The 21,607-nt window shown below is 35.1% G+C and overlaps 1 protein-coding gene across 1 annotated transcript; it reads right to left on the bottom strand.

Annotated features, from left to right (window-relative positions):
• Positions 1-377: 377 nt before the first annotated feature.
• Positions 378-20,359, bottom strand: LOC107665556 (metal transporter CNNM1-like). Its single transcript, XM_016456478.1, has 10 exons — positions 18,658-20,359; positions 12,867-12,953; positions 10,602-10,742; positions 10,162-10,331; positions 8,919-9,018; positions 7,225-7,370; positions 6,088-6,328; positions 4,209-4,313; positions 3,154-3,264; positions 378-1,719 (listed from the first exon to the last, which is right to left on the bottom strand). The coding sequence occupies exons 1-10, from the start codon at positions 20,090-20,092 to the stop codon at positions 1,640-1,642; spliced, it is 2,616 nt and encodes an 871-aa protein (XP_016311964.1). The 5' UTR covers positions 20,093-20,359; the 3' UTR covers positions 378-1,639.
• Between the last annotated feature and the right edge of the window lie 1,248 nt (positions 20,360-21,607).

The following is a 21,607-nucleotide window of genomic DNA, read 5'->3' as shown; positions in this document are numbered from 1 at the left end:
CATTCCGGCGTAATAATCAAGGAACTTTGCTGCCGTACCATGGGTGCAGCGGTTTAGGTATTCGGTATTAGGTATTAGGCGCTGCGTAATATCATTGCGCCTGCTGCACCCATGGTACGGCAGCAAAAATATAGAAACTCTTTGGTCATTTTTGAGCGAGATGCTAACGGTCTAATCAGATTCAATGATCTATGCTAAGCTACAGCTAAAAGTGCTACCGCCAGACCCGGAGATCGGCTGAATGGATTCGAAAACGGTAAAACTCAACTGTTTAACTCTAGGGGAGTTGGAAAATGAGCCTATTTTCAAAAATAGTGGAGTGTTCCTTTCTAAATAAAAGTATTAATTGCTTAAAAAAAAATCTTACTGGCCTCAAACTTTTGAATGGTAGTATGAATGCCATTTTAAAAAGGCTCTAATTTACAGGAAGCATGAAGCTTGAAGATGAAATTCACATAGCAGCATGCTTATGAAAGGAAACGTGGGTGAGATTTTCAGCGTGTTGCAGTAAATGACTAAGTATTCTATCGTTTTCAAAAGGGCTCAAAACAAAATACTATAGGCTTCTTGCATGTTTTGGATATTGCTTATGATTTTTATATATATATATATATCTCTGAGGTGACATTTTAGTATCAATGCTTCAAGTTTGTTCAAGTTATGGCTTGCGCATATCCTAAATATCTATATTTCATACAGTAAACACAATGCTGTTCTAATAATAACAATAATAACACTGCTGTTTGAGAAAAGCATGCCGATATAATAAATGTTATTATTTTTAAACAAATAAATCTATTGTCAAATACATGTTCTTGGACCATTAGCACTGGCATCTCTGACTATTTTTTTAAAAATATTGAATATGGCCTAAAATAGCTAAAAAGAAAAAAAGCCATATCTCTTTGTACCCTGTGCGCTCAGCTGAACGGAAATGCAAAAATTAAAGCAAAATGATAAGAAATCAACAAAAAATATTTATACTTTGAACACAGAAAATAGAAGAAGAAAAAAAATGATTCTGACAGCACTTACCTAATATAGGTATTTTTTCTCTGTCTACATCTCAGCTATTCAACAGAATATGAAATAAATGGGTCTGATCTGTCTCAAAGTGCTCTGATATCTTGATTAAGTTCCAGGCACAGCCTGACAAATACCTCTCACTTAATATGATAGAAAATCACACAATAAACACTTTGTTTCTACTGAAAGATGACCACATTTTGTGACATACTAAAGGTTCTGCCCTCTCATTGGTCAAACGGTTGGCTTCAGGTCTCCAGGCTTGTGCTTGCTGGCTTTGCCCGGGGTCAGAGGTCACAATGTCATTACCAGAGTGACTGGAGATGACATCATCATAAACCGCCATCAAAACTGTAGTATATCAACGGTTATGTAGCATCTCATCAATGAAAAAAAAAAACATGTGTCTTGCTGTATGTTGTATATTTCAGGTTTGTTGTAACAGTATATTCCTGAAGGCAAGGTTTTCTGATGCTACATCTGTTGTGGTGGTCATTGTACACTGGGTTGTGCTTTCTCTCACTCAGGATCCAGAGGAAGGCTGCAGAAGATTTCACATTTGTGGGAGAAGCAGGTGAGAGAGCAAAAGAGAAGCAAACCCGTACAATGAATGCTAGGTCTTCACCTGTGATTGTTCAGGATTGTCTTCCAAAGGTTTATCTCCATCACAAGACTTCTTTCTTTTTTTGTTGCCTGGAGAGTAGAAAGAGAAATGTAAAATGCCTAGTTTTGAACTGACCTGAATATTTGAAGTAAAAAAGCTGTCAACTGATAAGTATGAATAAGTGATGAAAATGTCTGATTGATGAAGACTGTATTTTAGCAAATAGAACATGTTTCTGGCAGGGTTGTGCACCATTCAGAATTTAAGTAAAAATGCTGTTAAAATTTCAATACAAGTCCTGAATTTGAATTAAATTTGAACTGAAACAGGATGCAGAATTGCAATTTGAATTTGAATGTAAGTATAAAATCAATTGAAATTCACATAACTACTTTTTTTTTTTACCAGGAGAGTAATGTTTGTCAATCCTTTGAATGTTAGCTTGACAAAGGCATATTTAAAATAAAAATAAAAAATAAAAATTAACATTGAAAATTAAATATTATATATTTTCTATATATACTGGAATTTAAATTCATTTACTGTAAATGTACTACTTAAATTAATATACTCTAACTGTAATCATGTTTGAAAAATTGTTGAAAAGCCCTTTCAAGGTTTTCAAGTTTTAAGGTTTTTTAGACTTTCAAGAAAGAATAAATAAAAGACAGATTTATAAAAAATAATTCATACTAAATTAATTAATATTAAATATTATGTATTTAATTAATATAATAATTAAGAAAATGTCAATACATAAATCATATATGACCCTGGAGTACAAAACCAGTCTTAAGTCACTTGGGTATATTTGTAGCAATAGCCAAAAAAACATTGTATGGGTCAAAATGATCGATTTTTCTTTTATGCCAAAAATCATTAGGATATTAAGTGAAGATATTTTGTAAATTTCCTACAGTAAATATATCAAAACTTTATTTTTGATTAGTAATATGCATTGCTAAGGAATTAATTTGGACAACTTTAAAGGAGGATTTAGTTTTTTTTTGCACCCTCAGATTCCAGATTTTCAAATAGTTGTATCTCGGCCAAATATTGTCCTATATTCAAATTTTACAATTTGAATTGCTTTATAAAAGTGTCTACTAAATGCATGAATGAAAGTAGGAAACATTATTGAACCGATGACGGTTGACGAGTTTAGTGTGGTTAAGCTAGTCAGAAAGCTTTGCCGGAGCACCAGCCTCCGACATAATTTTTTAACAGCAGGAATTATTTCTTGATAAAAATGTTTTTCCAGGAGCAACAAAGGCTGCGGACCCAGAAATATGTCCTACTTGCGTAAATCACATTGTTCTGAGTGAGTCTTTTTTTATTAAACAGAAGTGTGGGCTGCAGTTTGTCTGGCTGGTTGCTAGGAAACAGATGGCGTTTGAAAATGCAGACTAAAAGCAGGTGTGTGTGTGTGTGTGTGTGTGCAGCTGTAAATGCAGGTGCCGTGTCATTACTGGGCAGATTCACAAATTTGCGATTCAGTCAGGTGCTTGGCAGCTGATACACACTGAGTTTCCGGAGCAGTTTTTTCCCCAGGTTCTCATCCGAGCCACCCAGAGAGTGAGAGCTGATGAGCTGGGATGTAGACAGGCCCGTCTCCATGGGTACGGCCGTCGCATCTGAAATAGATCGGACACACTATGACAACGGGCCACGATCACATGACAAACTGAGCTGGAAAGTCATTGGTTAGTTGTTTCTCTTCTCTTCTCTTCTCTTCTCTTCTCTTCTCTTCCCTTCCCTTCCCTTCCCTTCCCTTCCCTTCTCTATACATCCAAACTGCATTGATTCTTGATTTAGTCATTCCCGTTAACCTCCAGACATAACAAGCAGAGCTGAAATGGACAGTTCTAGCCTGATGTCAACATTCGTTTGCAGGTCGTATAAACAGAGACTAGAGCTCATGCATTTCCTCTCCCTGCAGTCTGTCAAATGTCTCGCTCGCTGTCAAACAGCCACTCCAGTGTTTGAAAGTTTGGGTGCATTTAGTCAGAGAGCAGACCACCACCCTTCTTAAAGGAATAGTTTGCCCAAAAATCAACATTTTGGCATTGTTTACACACCCTTAGGCCATTTTGTAACCTGTATGCTGTATTTATTACTTTTAAAGACATACAGATATTTTGAAGAATATTTAGGAACCTTTTACTGCATAAAGATATAATTAAAGTAGTCTATACAACTACAGTATTAAAAACTATATTCTAAAGTCTTGAAGTCGTATAATTGCTTGAGAAACAGACAAAAATGTAAAATTACTTTGAAAATAATAATAATAAAAAAGAATATTCTTAACAAATATTCATTGTGTGTCCATGGAAAGCATACAGGTTTGAAAAGGCATGAGGGCGAAAAAATAAATGTTAAAATAAAATATATTAAATAAAATAAAAAAGTGCAGTTTCTACAGTGATTTATGTTCACCTAATGCCCAGTCTCTTCTTTTGATTTGGTTTTTAGCAGCTTTTCTATTCCTATTTGGACTTACTGAGGTAAACACTGTATATAGGTGCATAAAATTATGTCATGTTTGGCTTCAGAAATCATCCTTCAGTTCACCCACCAGTGCCTTCTTTTCTCTCCACACGATTGTCTCTTATATATGGGGTGTCATCCATACGCAGGAACACAGAGTCACTGGGGCTCTTCTGTCCATCTGACTTACTTCCTACAGGGGGAGCCATAGAGCCAGAGTCAGATGATCACACAGGAAATAAACAAGACAGGAGTTTGTAGCACTATGCAGGAGTACCTGATTAAAAAAAGTTTTGAGTCCATGTCTTTTGACATAAAAATGAAGTTGATTAACCAAACAATTTTCTGACCTGTGTTGACATATGAAACAGCATACTAGCATACTACTCTTACTATTTCTGCAATATAAAGCTAGTATGCAATTGCAGCCACATTTGCTATTGAAACAGGAAGTTGGTGTGGATGCATTGAAGGCCTTGACCTTTTTTAAAACAACCAGTAGCCTTTAATTTTCATGACAACCTGAGATTAACCACAGTTTTTGCTGAGGATGAAAGCAATGAAGACTCTTTACAATGAACCGTGACTATTTCTCACCCACTCCCGAGTGATGAAGAAGAAAATGATTCTGCATTTGTTTTTGGATCACGACTATATCTCTTTGAGTCAAGATCTGAGGGAGAAGATCCTGATGAAGAGGCCTGCGGTCATCATCAGGATGTGGACGGTAAGATTAATTGTTTATTTTGTGTTTTTGCTGCTGTCTGATTACTGTTCTATCATTCGATTGGTGGCCCGTGGTATATTTCAGACTGTAAGAGATTTTCATATTTATTAGACAAAAATAAACACCCCAAATCTTATTTTATTTTTTCAAAACTCATGTCACACAATATTTTAAAGACATGCTGTTAAATGATTGTATTTCTGTTTCCTTCAAGAAAGCACATTATGCATTGATTATGTTAAAGAGGTCATATGATGCTTTGAGAAAAGAAAACTTGAAATCGCATCATATGACCCCTTTAATAAACATGTAAAAAAAATCATCTTATATAATTAGCATGTATACTATTATTTAAATGAAAAGTACAGTTGTAAATAAATTTAAAGTCTACATTAAATTATATTAAAGATTATGCAATGTTTTTGGTAATTTTTTTAGTCCAGGAAAAAAAAAAGTCAATATTTTGGCTGTTTTACACTTGACTTCAAATAACCTCATAGCAAATTTTGACAAAAAGCCAAACCGTTATGATTTCATGGAGGTTTTAATTAAAACTCCGACTCTGGTTGTGAAACTGCTGTCATATCACGTTATAATCTGTATTGCACGCAAAGTGTATTAAATATTTACAGTAGCATTTCATATAAATGCAAACATTGATATGATATTGTTTAACAGTGTAATTTGATTACCCTGCATTTGATCCTGTGTACACTTTAGTACAGGCCTCATTTATTAGAAGAAACTGAACTAAGTGATTTCTAGCTTAAGAATCAGAGTTAAACCTTTTCACGCAAAGTCTGATTAGTTTTAGAAAGAAGATTAGAGTTCGGCCATCTGTCTTGTCTTGCATTTGGAAGCTGTGAGAAACGTCCTAATTCCATCACATGTACCACCAACATGCATTATCTGCATCCTCGCTTTCCACAAAGATTACAGTGACTGCCATTGATATGTTATGGTTATATTTGGGTGTATTCAAACTTACAAAACAACTCTTTTGGTGTTCCTCAAACATCGTGGTTATGCAATCGCTGCCAACTTCAGAAAAGCTCAGAAGCCTTTGGAGATGAGCTCAAATGGTCTGTCATATACAGCTTTTCTGACTGTTTCCTAGCTCCCGAGGAAATCTACTTCCACGTGCTTTCATGTCAAACTGTTTTAATATTCACTTGCTGCCTAAAAAAATGACCAAGAGGACCCGAGAAAGATGCTATAAATGAGAAGCGAATGCACTCACGGACGATGCGGTTCCTCTCATTAAGGGTGCTGGTGCTGTCTGGCTGTCTGTAGAGGTGGCTGTGCTGGTGGAATCGGGTCAGACAGGGCCGTGGTTCTGTCAGAGGAAGGGCGATGCTGTTGGAACGTGTCTCAGGGATTGTCATTCTCTCCCCGGGCGCTTGACTCTCTGCGTCGGGTGTTTGCGGAGAGCTGTCCATGCGTGTAGCTGTCAGGGCGTTCTGATAATGGTTACGAGTGATCTGGAAAGAATAGCATAGCATACTGAGACATCTCATAATTCTATTTGATTTTTAACATATAGCATTAGAATGTTACATTATTGTTTACATAAACGTTATTAAAAAGTATTGACTTTAGCACTTTTGGAGCAAAGCTAAAGAACACCGAAAACTAAAAACTTGATGGGAGTCCTTCTTGGATCAGCCTCAAAAAAATTGGACCTGGGCCATATTTGACCTCCAAATCAATAAAAAAGACTACATTTTTAATAAAGAAAATGAATTTTCTTTTCAATTCACCCCAAATCCCCATTAAGAAATCGAAACATGATTGTGGACCATAAGTCAAAAGTAAATGTTGCATTGTCTAATTATATTGTATTAAAATGTATTATATCGAAATTGTAAATTTTTAATTTTTAGTTATTTTTTTAATCAAATTTACTTGTATTTTTATATATGAATTTTTAATGCAAAAATAAAACAAAAATGTTAAAATGATAAATTAACATATGCTTTTATGCTTTTTCCTTGTGCACACTGTCATTAATTATTTATATGCAAAGTACAATTGTAAGTATGGTCATATTGAATTTTTGATAAATATTTTTTAAATAAAATCAAAATGTAGTAAAAAATAAATTATGTATTATTTTCTTATTGAAAAAATAAAAGGAAAAAAAAAGAATAATGTATCTAGACAGGATTATTTTCATTACTATGATAAGAATGAAATTCTCTTTCAGCATTACAGTAATGAGAATTTAGGTTAAAAACTTGAATGGTCTTAAAATGAAATAAAAATACAATCCTGATTTCTTTTAATATTGGGGTATGAAACATAACATGCCCCTGAATTTTCCCCTCATCCAGCTGTCTGAAAAACAGTTTTTTTTTCTCAGCATGGTTAAGTTTACCTTAATGATCTGTAGGTCTGTGAGCTGGTGAACTGAGTAGTCTGGTAGATACGGTCCTCCGCTTATGCTCAGTTGACCCAGACTGCCTCTGTGGATTGTAGTATCCGAATGATTGAGACCGCTGCTCCGGGACGGTGATCTGTGGACTGGATCACACCAGTAGAAGTCATTCAGTTGATTATTGCTTTAGATATTTAATTTTTCTTTACCTAGCATATTGAGAGTCTGCTTACTATATATACTTATATATATATATATATATATCATATAGAGAGTGTGTTTACTATATATATATATATATATATATATATATATATATATATACCTATATGTTGAGATGGACTACATATTCAAAAATTCAGCCAAATGTACACAACTTGATTCGATTCGTTTATTCACTGCAAAAGTGAGCTCTTAATGAGTTTTTAATTTTTTTAATATCTAAAATCCTTGAACCAAAATATTTGTACTTTAGAAATAGTTTCATAGTTGAGATTATTTTAGATTTTAATTTTTAAAGGTACATCTTTTTTTTTTATGACGAAAAAAATCCCTCAGTGTGCTTTTAAAATTAATTCAGTACACATTTGGAGTAAATGCACTTATATATTCGAAAATTCAGCTAAATGGACACAACTTCGGGCTTCGGGACACTGCAAAAGTGGGCTTTTATTGAACTTTTAATAAATATCTAAAAATCCTTGAACCAAAATGGTTGTACTTGAATTGAAACACTGCATAAGATACTGTGATTTGTTTTCATACACTGTATCCTGAAATTAAGTTTATCTTGTCTTTTGTACTGTACGTTTGGCAGATTTTTTGCTTATTTTTGAATCAGTTGTTTTTTAATGTTTATGCATAAAAATAACTGAAACATTCTGCCGGTGCAGTAAGACAAAATGCTCTCCTATTAAAGATACATTCTCTGGAAAGAAGTCTATATATTATCTATACAATACTGCTTCTCAAAGTATTTTTTTCAATGAAGTTTTAGATTTTTTAACTGTTAAAATGTGGCAAAAAATGCATGTTAAAAATAGGATATGAAATGCTAAAAAAGCAGAAAACCTTTTAGTGTTGTGTGTGTACAACCGTGATTATGAGAGCAAAAAAAAGAAAAAAGAAAATAGCCCAACACAGAATCACTTTGAGTCCACGTAGATGTCATATCTCATAATCTCATTATGTTGGTATAAAGTATGTGTTTGCATCTTTCCTTTGTGTGTTTATATCACAGAGAGATGCAGAGAAAACCCTCACCAGAGAGACAGACTATATGACACAGACACTTAGCTTACATTTAACGCACATTCATTCTGAATTAATCTCTTCAACAAGAGCTAAAGGCTCAATCCTTTAAGTTATTTTTACATTTTCATGATGCTAAGCTTATGAGATTTTCATTCTTATATAATAACGTGCCGTTTTGCTTGAGTGGGCAGACGCTGTAATTACCCGACACTACTCTCCTAAGATTTACATAGCCGCTCTATTTAGATTTGCTGCCTTAATTAGAGGGGTCACGTATGCTCCATGCTCAACGCCTCTCAGAGTTTTTAAATTGCTCATTAATATTTTTACTGCAGAAAAACCTTGTTCGAGATATTCTGGAAACTCAGGTTGATTTATTTAATGAGGCTCTGTTCAGCTCCAGTGATGAATTCTGGCAAATATTGAATCCGCAAACAAACCTGTGGGTAGGATGGTCATGATAGCAGGTAAGCCGTAGTATGTAAATGGCCCATTTTCAAACTTTAGTCCCTCTTTACCGATCTCTACCTCCACTCGACCCTGCAGCCAGAGAGAGATGGTTCACACATTTCAAATTTGAGAGTTTGCAATTATGAAAACTGAGAAAAAAAATCTCCACTTACAGTGAGTTTCAATAGTGAAAATGCTTTTATTTTGCATGCAGTTAATGTAATGTAATTTTGCCATACATTCTTTGATTAGCATAAGTATATGCTATATATAGCATATATATATATATATAGCATAAGTATATGTTATAGCATAGCATACGCATTAGTATATATTTGAACAAATATATAATCTTTTCAAATATTGTTTTATTAATAAACAAAATGCAAACTGAGGAAAATGACATTTTTCTCCCCCTACAGTGGGGTCCAATAGTGACAGCTTTTATTTTGCATTTCATTAATGTAGTATAATTTTGTCATATATTAATTGATTAACATAACAATTTTGAAATTATTTTTATAATATGTTATTTAATAAAACTAGTTATAAATCTCAGTTTGCAATAATAAAAAACTTACAGCATGGGTACAAAAGTGAAAAAGCTTTCATTTTGCATTTTATTAATGTACTATAATTTTGTCATGAATTGTAATATTTTTTTTCTATAAATTAATTGATTAACATAACAGTTTTGAAATTATTTTTATGATATATTATTTAATAAAACTAGTTATAAATCTCAGTTTGCAATAATAAAAATTTAGGAAAGTGACATTTTTTCCTCTTACAGCATGGGTACAATTATTATTATTATTATTATTATTATTATTATTATTACTTTTATTTTGCATTTTATTAATTTTGTCATACATTTTAATCTTTTTTTCTATAAATTAATTGATTAGCATAATAAATATTTGTTACAAATATATATATATTTTTATATTTTTTTGTGATTTAATACAATTATTTATTTTCCTCTGTTTGCAATTACTGCATTGAAAACTGATGAATACAGCATTTTTCTCCACTTACAGCGGGGGCCAATAGTGAAAAAGCTTTTATTTTGCATTTTATTACAAGTAATATAATTTATAATATATGTAATATAATTTTGTCATAAATGACTTTATCTGCATGACAATTTGAACAAATGTTATTTTTTGCTAAAAAATATTTATATTTATTTATACTTATTTATAATGGCTTTTAAAACCTGTAGTACTTTACCTGCAATATGAGGACGAAATAATCCACAGGCTTGTTGCGCTGGAAGAGGTAGTGCTTTGGTGATCGCTTGTTTTTCTCATCAAACTTGAGTTCCTGCACCACGCTTGGGTGCTTTATCAACCGCAGGAGGATCTTCTCTGACAGATGCGTCGACTTAAAGGGTTCTACTTCTACCGAAATAAAGAGAACAGAGAGAATAACAAACACATTAATGATATTGACAATGAAACAGCAGCATTCTGATCCTTCATCATTTGTTGATGATTTGCAATGCTGCACCAAATGAGTAGCCTATTCACTAGATTGTCAAATTAATGTGAACACATCCTTTTGGTCTTGAACTGTATGTGCTTTAAACCTAAAACAACCAGAACTGTCTGAATTGATCATTAACAATGTCAAATATTTGATTCTCTCCCACAACTGTGAATTGAGATTACCTGTTGCTAGAAAGCGATGTGTTGCGAGCAGAAGCTGTGGTGAAACTTTGACCTTCATTTCACTCTCTGACAGTTTAAATATGGAGAAATCTTGCTGTTTCCTCTCATGGTGAGACACTCTCCTCTTCGTACGGTTATCAGCTGCCACAACACAACAGCAATACATTATACTGGATAGGCTTTACCTCAAACCAACAACAAGTGAATGAGAGCATATAATATGCTTGAGATGCAAAATATAGACAATAAAATAATTGTAAAAACTGTTATATTGATCTCCATGCAATTTATACAGTATGTCACTCAAGATAATTGCATTGCACTGATTCTTGAGAAGTGGGACAAAACAGGGTGAAATATTGAAAAAAGATAACCGTGTACTCAAACAAATGAAACTACATTTTTGTATTTTACATGTACTAAGCTACTGAGCTATTATTTGATTCAACCTCCCAACTTTTCTCTCTCTCTCTCTTTTATTTTTTTTTTATAAAAATGTGCTTTTTACCTTGGACTGTGTAATATCATTTTATCTTTAACAGCAATCAAGATGTTTTTAACATTTCAAAACATATTCTCATGATAGCAGACAGATTACATTTCATATGTGACCAACAATTCCTCAACAAATCTAAAATAACATAAATATTATCAAAAGATTCATCTGACGGAGCTGACGAAAAGCTGAATTTGTAGTCATTTTATCTAGCCTGTCAAATACATTGAATCAATCAGTTACTGTATTAAAACAAACACAACAAACAGTATGTTATTGTTTATAAAGCTTTTTTTTTTTTTCAAAATTCACTTTTGTTTTTGATGTATCATTGGAACTCTTAACAAATGATCCAAAAATGATCAGAACACATATGATCAGAATACAAACGAACTGTATTATGTATAGATATGTTTTATCCAGTGTTTTGTGTTCCTTTATGTTCCCTCAACCCTAACTAGCTACTAGCTAACTAGTTAGCTTCTAGCTAACTAGCTAGAAGTGATGACTATCAATCCACAAAAGCAATATATGCTGTGTATTTAGTAATTATAATTATATATTATAATAGTAATTATAATTGTCCTTGGAAAACAACCTTGCTTTGATATGAGATATTATTAAGTGTTGCTTTTGATAAAACAAGCTCTTTTTCATCATTAAAAAAAAACAAACATTTTAATATCCATTTTATTGCTGTTTTTAATATCCATTTACACACTGTTTTTGATGTAATGACTCTTGATGCAATAAGTGTCATACATTTGATATAATAATAATGATACAATTAAATTGAAGGGGATAATTATGATAAATACATTCTATTATTAATCCATCATAACATTTACAATTGAAAATGTTTTTATTTTTAAACCTAATAGCAGTTACAATTGCTGGACATGTTTTGTCCCATGTCTCAAGAATCTGTGATTGAATATAATACACTTTTTTTGTATCAGAAATGTGCATAAATGTTATAGGCTTTTTTAGAGCCATCAATTTTTATAGATCTTTATTTTTATTACAAAAGGAGACAAATGAAATGATTAGCCATACACAATAAATAAATAAATAAATTAATTAATTAATTAATAGATAGATAAATAAATAAATAAATAAAATTTGTGGCAAAACGCACTTTGAGGTCATAACAATAATTGAGGTCATTAAGGGCATAACAATTTTCTTATAGGATTAAGGTTTATTTATGTATTGTTATTTTTTATATATAATTCAAGAATATAGGATATTCATTCTGATATTTGGTATTTTAGTTTTACTTTTTAATAAAGTTTTATTGCACAATTGTTTTGCAAGGTGTCCATTATTGCTAAAATGAAATGAAATTTCAAATTATTGTTCAAATGATATTTTATGTGTTTTATTATATCTTATGTTTTTATTATATTACCCTGTGACCTCATATGAGGACATTATATTTTGGTGTATTTCTCTGAGACTATACATGCCACAGTTTTAAGTCTGGATGTCCTGTACTGAGCACATTCAGGGCTTTTCAGAGACGCTAAATGTTTGGATGTTTCACCACGACCACTCCCTCTCCTTGGTCTTCAAATATGTCTGATATTAATTTAGTGACACTCTTATGGAAATATGATAATATTTTGTAATTATCATTTAAATCTAATTTTTAAACTGTCTGTCATAAATCAACATCTCAGGAAAATGTTATGGGGTTTCAAATCAAAATATGACTTTCTGTTACGAAACAGGATGTTGATTTCATACATGTCCTCATATGAGGAAACTGGGACTAAAAGCATGTTGATTAGCATTAAAAGGATCTCCTTCTCCTTCGTTATTGACCCTCTGTACGATAGCCAAATGAGATTTCCCTTTACAGTGCCAGAGAAAGACATAGTAGCATCATAGCATGATATGCAATTGCCATTTAATGTTAATCTGCACCCTCATTTATGCAAAGTATATTAAAGCCAATTTAACAAAACTGCAGTGCTATTAAATCAATCCATAAATCAATGAAGTTATTAGGCAAAGTGTGCAAAATCAATAGTCACGCAACTTTAGTAAATGAAGCCCTGTCCATTTATTTTACCCTTTGGATACTTGTGTATGTGAATTCTGTTGCAGAGAGTCTTTTGCACTGTTAAACTGATTTGTCACATGACATAAAGAGTGCTTGAAATGAAGGCTCGTGAAGAGATTAACTATGACAGTTCTGAAGATTCAGACCTGACCTTATGTAAAGAGCGCTGAGGGGTTATGCAATGGGGTTCGGGAGCCCTGTGGCTCTGATGATGAAGCTGAGCATTCTAAAAACCTGGAAACTGTTGGAATTTGCTATTTTTGAGTCTTTAAAAAGCTGCTCAGGCATTAATGGCTATTCTGACATTAGTTCACATCTCCCTTAATATTAAATAATTATGATGCCAAAATGTGAAATTTTCTGTATTTATATATTTGTATATACACTACCGTTCAAAAGTTTAGGGTCATTTTAATTTTTTTTTAAAGGATGCATTAAACTGATCAAAAGTGACAGTAAAACATTTGTAATGTACAGCAGATTTTTATTTATATAAAATGCTGTTCTTTTTAACTTTTTATCAAATCAAGGCATTCTGAAAAAAAAAAATATTATGGTTCCTACAAAAATGTTAAGCACAGCTGTTTTCAACATTGATAATAAGAAATGTTAATATTATATAATACTAATATTATTAGAATGATTTCTGAAGGATCACATGACACTGAAAACTGGAGTAATAATACTGAAAATTCATCTTTGCATCACAAATTAATTCTATTTTAAAGTCCATTAAAATAGAAAACAGTTTGTGTAATAACATTTCACAATATTAAAGTTTTTACTGTATTTTTGATTAAATAAATGCAGCCTTTGTGAGCATAAGAGACTTTCAAAAACATTGTTACATAAACATGCGTGTGTGCGTGTGTACATATATAGGCTACACACACACACACACACACACACACACACACTTGTTCTGCACATCCACAATGTTGTAATGTCAGATGCATTTACATATTAACAATGGCTATTTAATATTTACCAGAGCCTTATGAGGAGTCATTAGAAACTAACAGTTGAAGTCTGGTCATTTCAACAGATTGTTTTATAAATCTCTCATAATGTAATGCAGCTTTGCCAACAGTCTGTTATTGAAATATGAGGCTAAATATATATTGTCACCAACTGCAAACCAGCAGCTTGTTGCTGCAGCAAACCTATATCTCATTTCACATGCAAAGAGGGAACTTTTGGAATCTTAAAGGAACAGCAGCAAAAAACGTCATAAAAAGCTAAATTATTGTAAAAACAAAAAACAAATATATGACCCTTTTAAAAACCTTATGAAGCACAATAAGTGTTGCTTAGATTGTTCACTGAATTCCCAAACAGAAGCTCTTTGCAATTGAACAAACGAAACATCCCAGCTAGCATTTCTGTTAATCATCAGTCAGCCAGATTTGGAATATCATTTCAGGCAGAGAAGATTAAATACATAATCCTCAACCTTTGGATAGGGAGAACTTAACGGACAGAAGCCTCTCTCATGCTGTGGTCTCTATGGTAGCGGCACACGCTGAGTGAAGTGAAGAATTCTGCAGGAGTCAGGTGGAGAGCAAGGGCAATGCAGCACTCGGCTCGATACACCTCAAATCTGATGTTCAGGGAACCGCATTACATCACTACGCTATTATATAACACACGCACGCATGCACGCGGAGCCAGGGGGTCTGAGCCCACGCGGATGTCCCTGCAATTCCTTCAGCTGCTGTGCCAGCAAATGAACTCGTTAAAGCTGGCACTATACTCTACTCATGTGATGCATGGCAGAGCAGTATGGTGGGAAATGCTAAATAAAGCAGTGTGTAGCTGAAAACGGAAAGAAAAACACAGAAGGAAATGCCTGAATGATTTCTAAATAGGATCCAATAGCACAGTTTGTCCTAAAAATGCATATGCAAATAAATGCATGATTTTCTGTGTTAATTGCTTTTTTAAAATCATGTTTTAGGCATTTTTAATTTTGATGCTTGTGCAGCATTCGTGTTGCATTTGACCTGCATTTGAGCTTAAAGGGATAGTTCACCCAAAAATGAAAGTTCTGCCATCATTTACTCACCCTCATGTTGTTCCAAACCTGCATTAGCCTACTTTCTTTCTTCAACTGAACACGAAAAAAGATATTTTGAAGAAGTCCATACTATGGAAGTCAATGGGGACCATCAACTATTAAATTACCAACATTTTTCAAAATATAATTGTTATGTTCCACAGAAGAAAGAAACTCCTACAGGTTTGGTACAACTTCAAGGTCTGATTATTCATGCAGAATACAGTTTGAGGAATAGGAATTATGTAGCTATTGATCCTGAAATTTGAGGGGCCATACACTTTAGGGGCCAAGCACTAAAGGTGTGTAGGCACCTATTTTTTTTCCCCTTTTGGTAGAGTCTATGGCAACTCCCTATAACTCTCTAGCGCCACCAACAGTTCAAAATCTCACATAATTTTTAGCTGATAATTTATGAACTGAATATAAACTAAATTCTTTCCTTTCATTTCCTGGTGTGGTTTACATTTCTAGAAGTTTGGCCAATTTTTTAGCAAAGCAAACTATTTTCAGACAAACCCTAAGCCTTTGGATTGTTTGTTTTTAGCACCATTTTCTGCATAAACCCCAGTGGAATCATTAGCAAACATCTATGGGCATGCCATTAATGTTCTTGGTTCTTTTAAAATGTATTTTTATCGGCCTTTTGTCTTTATAGGACAGGCTAGCAGAGATAGAAGAGGAAAGAACAGAGAGAAGTAATGGAGACTGCCAACCAAATCACAATCAGTCAAATGCTGTGTGATTTCTTGTTTCTAAATTTATCACATAGCTTACACTCTGCCTATCTTTGAATACTTTTGATGTTTAAAGGTATAGTACACACAAAAGGAAAAATTAACAAAAGCAGATATTTTGAAAAATGTCTCTGGTTTTTCCTCCCAATGAAAGTCAGTGGGGTTAAAAACATTCTTAAATTTAAATGTTTGGTCCAGAGAACAAATAAAGTAATACACTTTTGGAGAATTTACCTGTTGGGTTGAACTGGGTGAAGTAGCAGTTTGTAAATAACCAGTGTATGTTTTAAATTTAGCATTTTATATCTGTTATGTTCTTAAAAGAATAATAGCTTCTGCTATTTTTAAAAGTACATATACACTTAGTTTACCACTTCAGTAACTTAGTCTTCAGAAAAAGGCTGTTTTATTCAGCTTCACCTTTACCTGCTGTTCAGCATCTGCGTGTATGTTTTAAATTTAGCATTTTATATCTGTTATGTTCTTAAAAGAATAATAGCTTCTGCTATTTTTAAAAGTACATATACACTTAGTGCTCAGGCTGGGTGCTCGCTGTGTGAGGAAGCAGATCCTCTTCTCTTTCACTCTGCTCTTTTTGTCCATATGGTCCCAAGCTGGGACACTGATTGGACCAAAAGGTCACTGCTGCAGCTACCCTGATGTTTCTATACAGACAAGCACTTGGATTTAAAGGGATAGTTCACCCAAAAATGACACTACTTCATTTACTAAACCTCATGTCGTTCCAAACCTGTATGATGTCTTTACACAGCTAAACTGCATGCTATTTTTCCATTTTATTTTTTGGCGCTTAAAAGAATAATTGTCAATATCAAAAATGAAAATGTACTCACCCTCAGGTCATCTGGAATCAACAGTTTGAAGTTAAAAACATCTCAATGATGGATTTGTTTCATACAAACACACAGATTTTCACTTCACAAGATGTTAATTGATAGACTGGACTTGTGTGGATTACTTGTGGATTATTGTGATGTTTTCATCAGCTGTCTGGACTCTTATTCTGACGGCACCCATTCACTGCAGAGGAACCATCGGTGAGCAAGTGATGTAATGCTACAGGTAGATTTCTCCAAACCTGTTCTGATTAAGCAACAAACTGGGGAAACAAACTAGGCCTGGGGGTGAGGACATATTCAGAAAATTGTCATTTTTGGGTGAACTATTACTTTAACAGCTGCGGTCACTATGAACTGTCATAAAAGAGGTGTATAAAGATTCCTAAACGTTTCCATGAAAAAAAATACTGTAACAACATACATCCTTTACAGTTCCATTTAAATGGAGCGATTACTGAAAATTGAGAGCAGTCCACTAGGTAAACTTTAACCTCAGTTCTAAGTTTAATTAATTCTCTCAGACAGTTCTGCTGTGTGGTGGAAAACCAAGTCTTGCACAAAGATTAAACTCAATCCAGGGTTAAAGTGCAGTGCGGTGTCAGTCTGTGCTGAAAATCCTATTTTTGGTCTGGACGTTGCCTAAACTGCCCTGGATTCCTACGGCGGTTATGGATCTGATACTGTTGATGATCCCTTTACTAAATCTATTGCGTAGGAACATTTGTACCCTGCGGTGAATCTTGTACCCTGTGAAAGTGGGTACATCTGACAGGTTACTGCATTACAGATGAATTATGGCACTCTGCACCCTGCTGTAGCTGCTCTGTAGCTTTGACTCTGTGCCTTCACAGAAAACACCATCAATCTCAATAAGACATTAATTGTCACTGTGATGCAGTAGAGGCCAAATTATGATATCATACCAGGCATCAGAATGCATCACAGCACTGCAGGACACCAGCCCTCCAGGACCGAGTTTGGGCACCCCTGGTCTATAGACTTTGTGCAGGGCAGGATCAAGAGGAAATGATATGCATCCCTGTATTCCACACAGGTCAGTGCTTGGCATGAGTAATTTGTGGATTTTCAGTTAAAGGCGTGTCAAAATATGACTAATAGGAACTCTCTGGTGAACAGTAAGCAATGATGACGGAATGAAAATGGTTGCCATGGGAACAGATTCAAATTATTGGAATCCAGCTGCCAGCCTCTCTGCAGATGTCAGCTGAAGTTGTGCTGACGCTAAATGTGCAATGTATGATGTCAAAAATAAATAAATAAAATTATATATATATATATATATATATATGTGTGTGTATGTGTGTGTGTGTGTATAAACATAAAATTATTAATGTTAATTATTATGTTATTACATACAATATATATGTATTAATTATATGTTATAGACAAGATTTAACCAGCAGATTTTCATTTACAATTCCATAATTTTTAAAGTACAATATGTTCTCCAATACACTGAAGTTACTGAACAGTACACCCCAAAATTAAAACTGTCATCATATATCATCTTCATGTTTTTGCATTCTTAATTGTGTGCACATCTTAATTCTGTGTGGAATGCAAAATAAGATATTTTGGAATGTCGCTATGTGTTTTTTTTTTTCATCCATACAAATTTAATTTAATTAAGTCAGATGTTTTATTAACATGATATTTAAAGTATATTTTGTTACACAGAAGAAAGAACTGCATACAGGTTTGGAACTGAGGTGAGAAAAGATTTTTGTGTGAATTACCCTTTTTCAGACTGATTTTAAACGGTTTTTCCTGTTGTAACTTTACACAACTGGAGTCCTATAGGATATACAAACATCTTACCTTTCTTGAATTGCTCCAGCATTGCATCCAGTTTGGTGTCGGTAAAGACACAGTGCAGCGGGTGCTTGTAGAACTGAGTGATGGTTTTTAACGGGGTGCTGTCATCTGGATCAACAAAGGCCAGATCTTTGACGAACAGTATATCAACAATATTAGACCGTTCGTTCTCAAACACAGGAATGCGAGTGTATCCGCTCTGCATCACGTCTGACATGGTGTAGAAGTCAAGGATGGCATCCGAGGCCAGCATGAAGCAATCATTGAGAGGGGTCAGCACATCTTCCACCGTTTTGCTCCTGAGTTCCAGAGCTCCCTGGATGATGTTCAACTCTTCTTTCACCAGGTCATGATACGGGTCGGAAACTCTCAGCATAGCCAGTAACTTTTCACGGGTGTAGAAGTTGCTGATTTCCTGGTGCAGCATATTGTCTAGGAGTTTGCTGATGGGATATGTGATGGGGAAAGTCAGCAGCATCAGCATCTTGGTCAGCCACACGGTCTTGGACGCGATAGCCAGCCCGTGCCTGGACGCAACGGAGTGCGGCAGGATCTCTCCGATGAAGAAGATGAGAAAAGTGCACGCCGCAGTAGAGACGGGCGTCACTCCGAGGATCTGGCACATCCAGACCACCAGGAAAGTGTTGGTGAGCACGTTGCACAGCACCAAGGTGCACAGGACGTAGTTGCCGTGTTTGCGCACAGACTCGATCTTGTGCGCGTACTTTTGCTCCTTGTGCGTGCCGCTGTTCTGCAGCACTTTGAGCTCCACGGGGTCCAGCGCGAGCATGCTGATCACCAGCCCGCTGAAGAGCGCGGAAAACGCCAGAAGCAGCACCGAAAGACCCGCTTGTAGCCACCCGTCCGCATGCGGTGGCCGCTCCACCACCGCCAGCCAGAAGTCGCGCGTCCGGTAGTGCTCCCATTTAATCCCGTCAAAGGCGCACATGGAGTAATACTTGATGTTCTCTCCTCTCCGCAGGTCTTTGGCGAGCAGCTCCACCAGGATGGAGTTCTGGCTGGAGGCAGACTTGAAAGATCCGAGGAGCTCTATATCCGAGCTCCTGGCGCTCTCCTCCACGCACAAGTTGTGTTTGGGATGCACCTGCCCCTCTCTGCCTGGCTCCGGTTCTTCTATGAAAGCGATCCACGGCGCGGCTGTGCCGCCAGCGCTGCTGACGGTCCGGTTGAGCCTCTGCGGGGATGCTGCATAGTACACGCGTAACATGAACCTTGTCCCTTCGGTGGCCTTCAACAGCCCGTTCTGCACGGACAGATCTCCTCCCGTGTCCTCCGGTCGGAAGCCCAGCAGCCCGTGGCTCGGTGTGGGGAGAGCGGAGGCGATCAGGAGGAGCAGGGGCAGGAGGCATGGTCCGGGGATGCGGTGCGGGAGGAGAGCATCCGCAGCCATGATGCTGAGTGGGTTGTAGAAGGACATTGGCGAGCTGGATCACGTGGCGATGACACACACCCACGGACAAACACATCGACTCTGTTTGCCGAGTCAATGTAACAGCTGGAGTCTCGTATAAATAAAAATGACACCGCAGTGACGTCATGATGTTTTGCAGGGCTGCGATAGGAGCAAACAGGAAATATGTAGGCTACAGTCCAGCAGATGAACGGGCCAAAACACCCAGCCAGAGATGATGTGAGACGATTTCTGTTTATTTTACCACTGTAAACCCAAGAAGTCGGTGGACATATATATAAACATAGAGAACTCTTTAAAAAGGGCATTTTTTAAAATTTAAATTTACATTTAATAATTAAGGTTTAATATTGTTTAGTAATAGAAGTTAACAAAGTATTACTTTACAGTATTAGCTACTTATTAAAGTAGCCTACTCTTTTTTTATATTGACAGACTCTGATGGTTGGGGACTGTGGTTGTGGAGATTGAAAGCTCTACTCGTATTGTTTTATTATAAACCAGCAACACAAGGTCCAAGATATCAGATATCTGAATTTTACTGAATCACTAATTTTGCATTTAATAAAAGTTAAATATATTATTATTATTATTATTAGTTATTATCATTATCATCATCATCTGTATATTCTTAGTGAATGTCATGCAATATTTGTCCTTGTGAAAATACAGGTAACGTAAAGTAACGAATACTTAAGTTACTTACCGTCCAAAAAGGTAATATATGTTCTATTCAAACTCAACGCAAACTCAACTTTCATGTGCAATAAAAGTTAACGAGTCATAATGAATCTTCGCCACAAGGTGGCACTATATAACAATTTGCCTTGACTTCGATAACTGAATGCCACTGAATGATGGAAACTTACAGACAGTTGTTCTATTTGACTAATGAAATAAAATTGTAATTTTGCAAAACACCTTAAATAATATAACATAAATAGTGGCATGAGTACAACATATATGTATAAGACATGTCTCCTGGTAGTTTTTATTTTATTTTATTTCATTTTTTATTTTGTAAGAGAACGCTTGTTCGGTGGTTCAACATATAGGCTATTCAAAGACACACACACCCAAACGTATAGGAAGACATCAGTGTATATCAGTGTTTAGATATTAAACATCTATAAGACACTAAATCATATTTTGTAATACAAACTTCACCTATTTGCATTTCTAGCCGTTTTCGTTTCCAAAAGCAAGAAATTCGTTCTGTGGGGAAAAAAAAAACTCCCTTCGCCAGCAGCAGGGTGAAACAATAAGTTGTGGTCTCATAAACACTTACTTTTATCCCCTGGGTGTTTGGAGCCAGGCCTCAAGCAGACAGCCAATGGCACAGATGATAGACAACACCGTTCTGAAGAGTTTATGGGTAAGATAAAATTAAGAGAAAAAGAAGAATTTGGAGATGTTTGACTGTGTGTGCTAACCACTTTCGGCATCACTCGCTTCCACCTCGTAAATCAGAGACAAATATGTGGAGTTTTTTTTTCTTCTTCTCCCTCTTATTGCTCACAG

This window comes from Sinocyclocheilus anshuiensis, unplaced genomic scaffold, assembly GCF_001515605.1.
Source record: "Sinocyclocheilus anshuiensis isolate Anshui unplaced genomic scaffold, SAMN03320099.WGS_v1.1 scaffold407, whole genome shotgun sequence".
Classification (NCBI taxonomy): Eukaryota; Metazoa; Chordata; class Actinopteri; order Cypriniformes; family Cyprinidae; genus Sinocyclocheilus; species Sinocyclocheilus anshuiensis.
The sequence above is the reverse complement of the archived record's forward strand: the minus strand, read 5'-3'. Positions and strand labels throughout refer to the sequence as shown.

Coding starts and splice junctions, on each gene's coding strand:
- LOC107665556 (XM_016456478.1), bottom strand. CDS start 20,092: ATGTCCTTCTACAACCCACTCAGCATCATGGCTGCGGATGCTCTCCTC. Junction 9,019..10,161: donor ATTTCGTCCTCATATTGCAG/GTAAAGTACTAC, acceptor CTCTGGCTGCAG/GGTCGAGTGGAGGTAGAGAT. Junction 1,720..3,153: donor AAAACTGCTCCGGAAACTCA/GTGTGTATCAGC, acceptor TCTACTCTCCAG/GCAACAAAAAAAGAAAGAAG.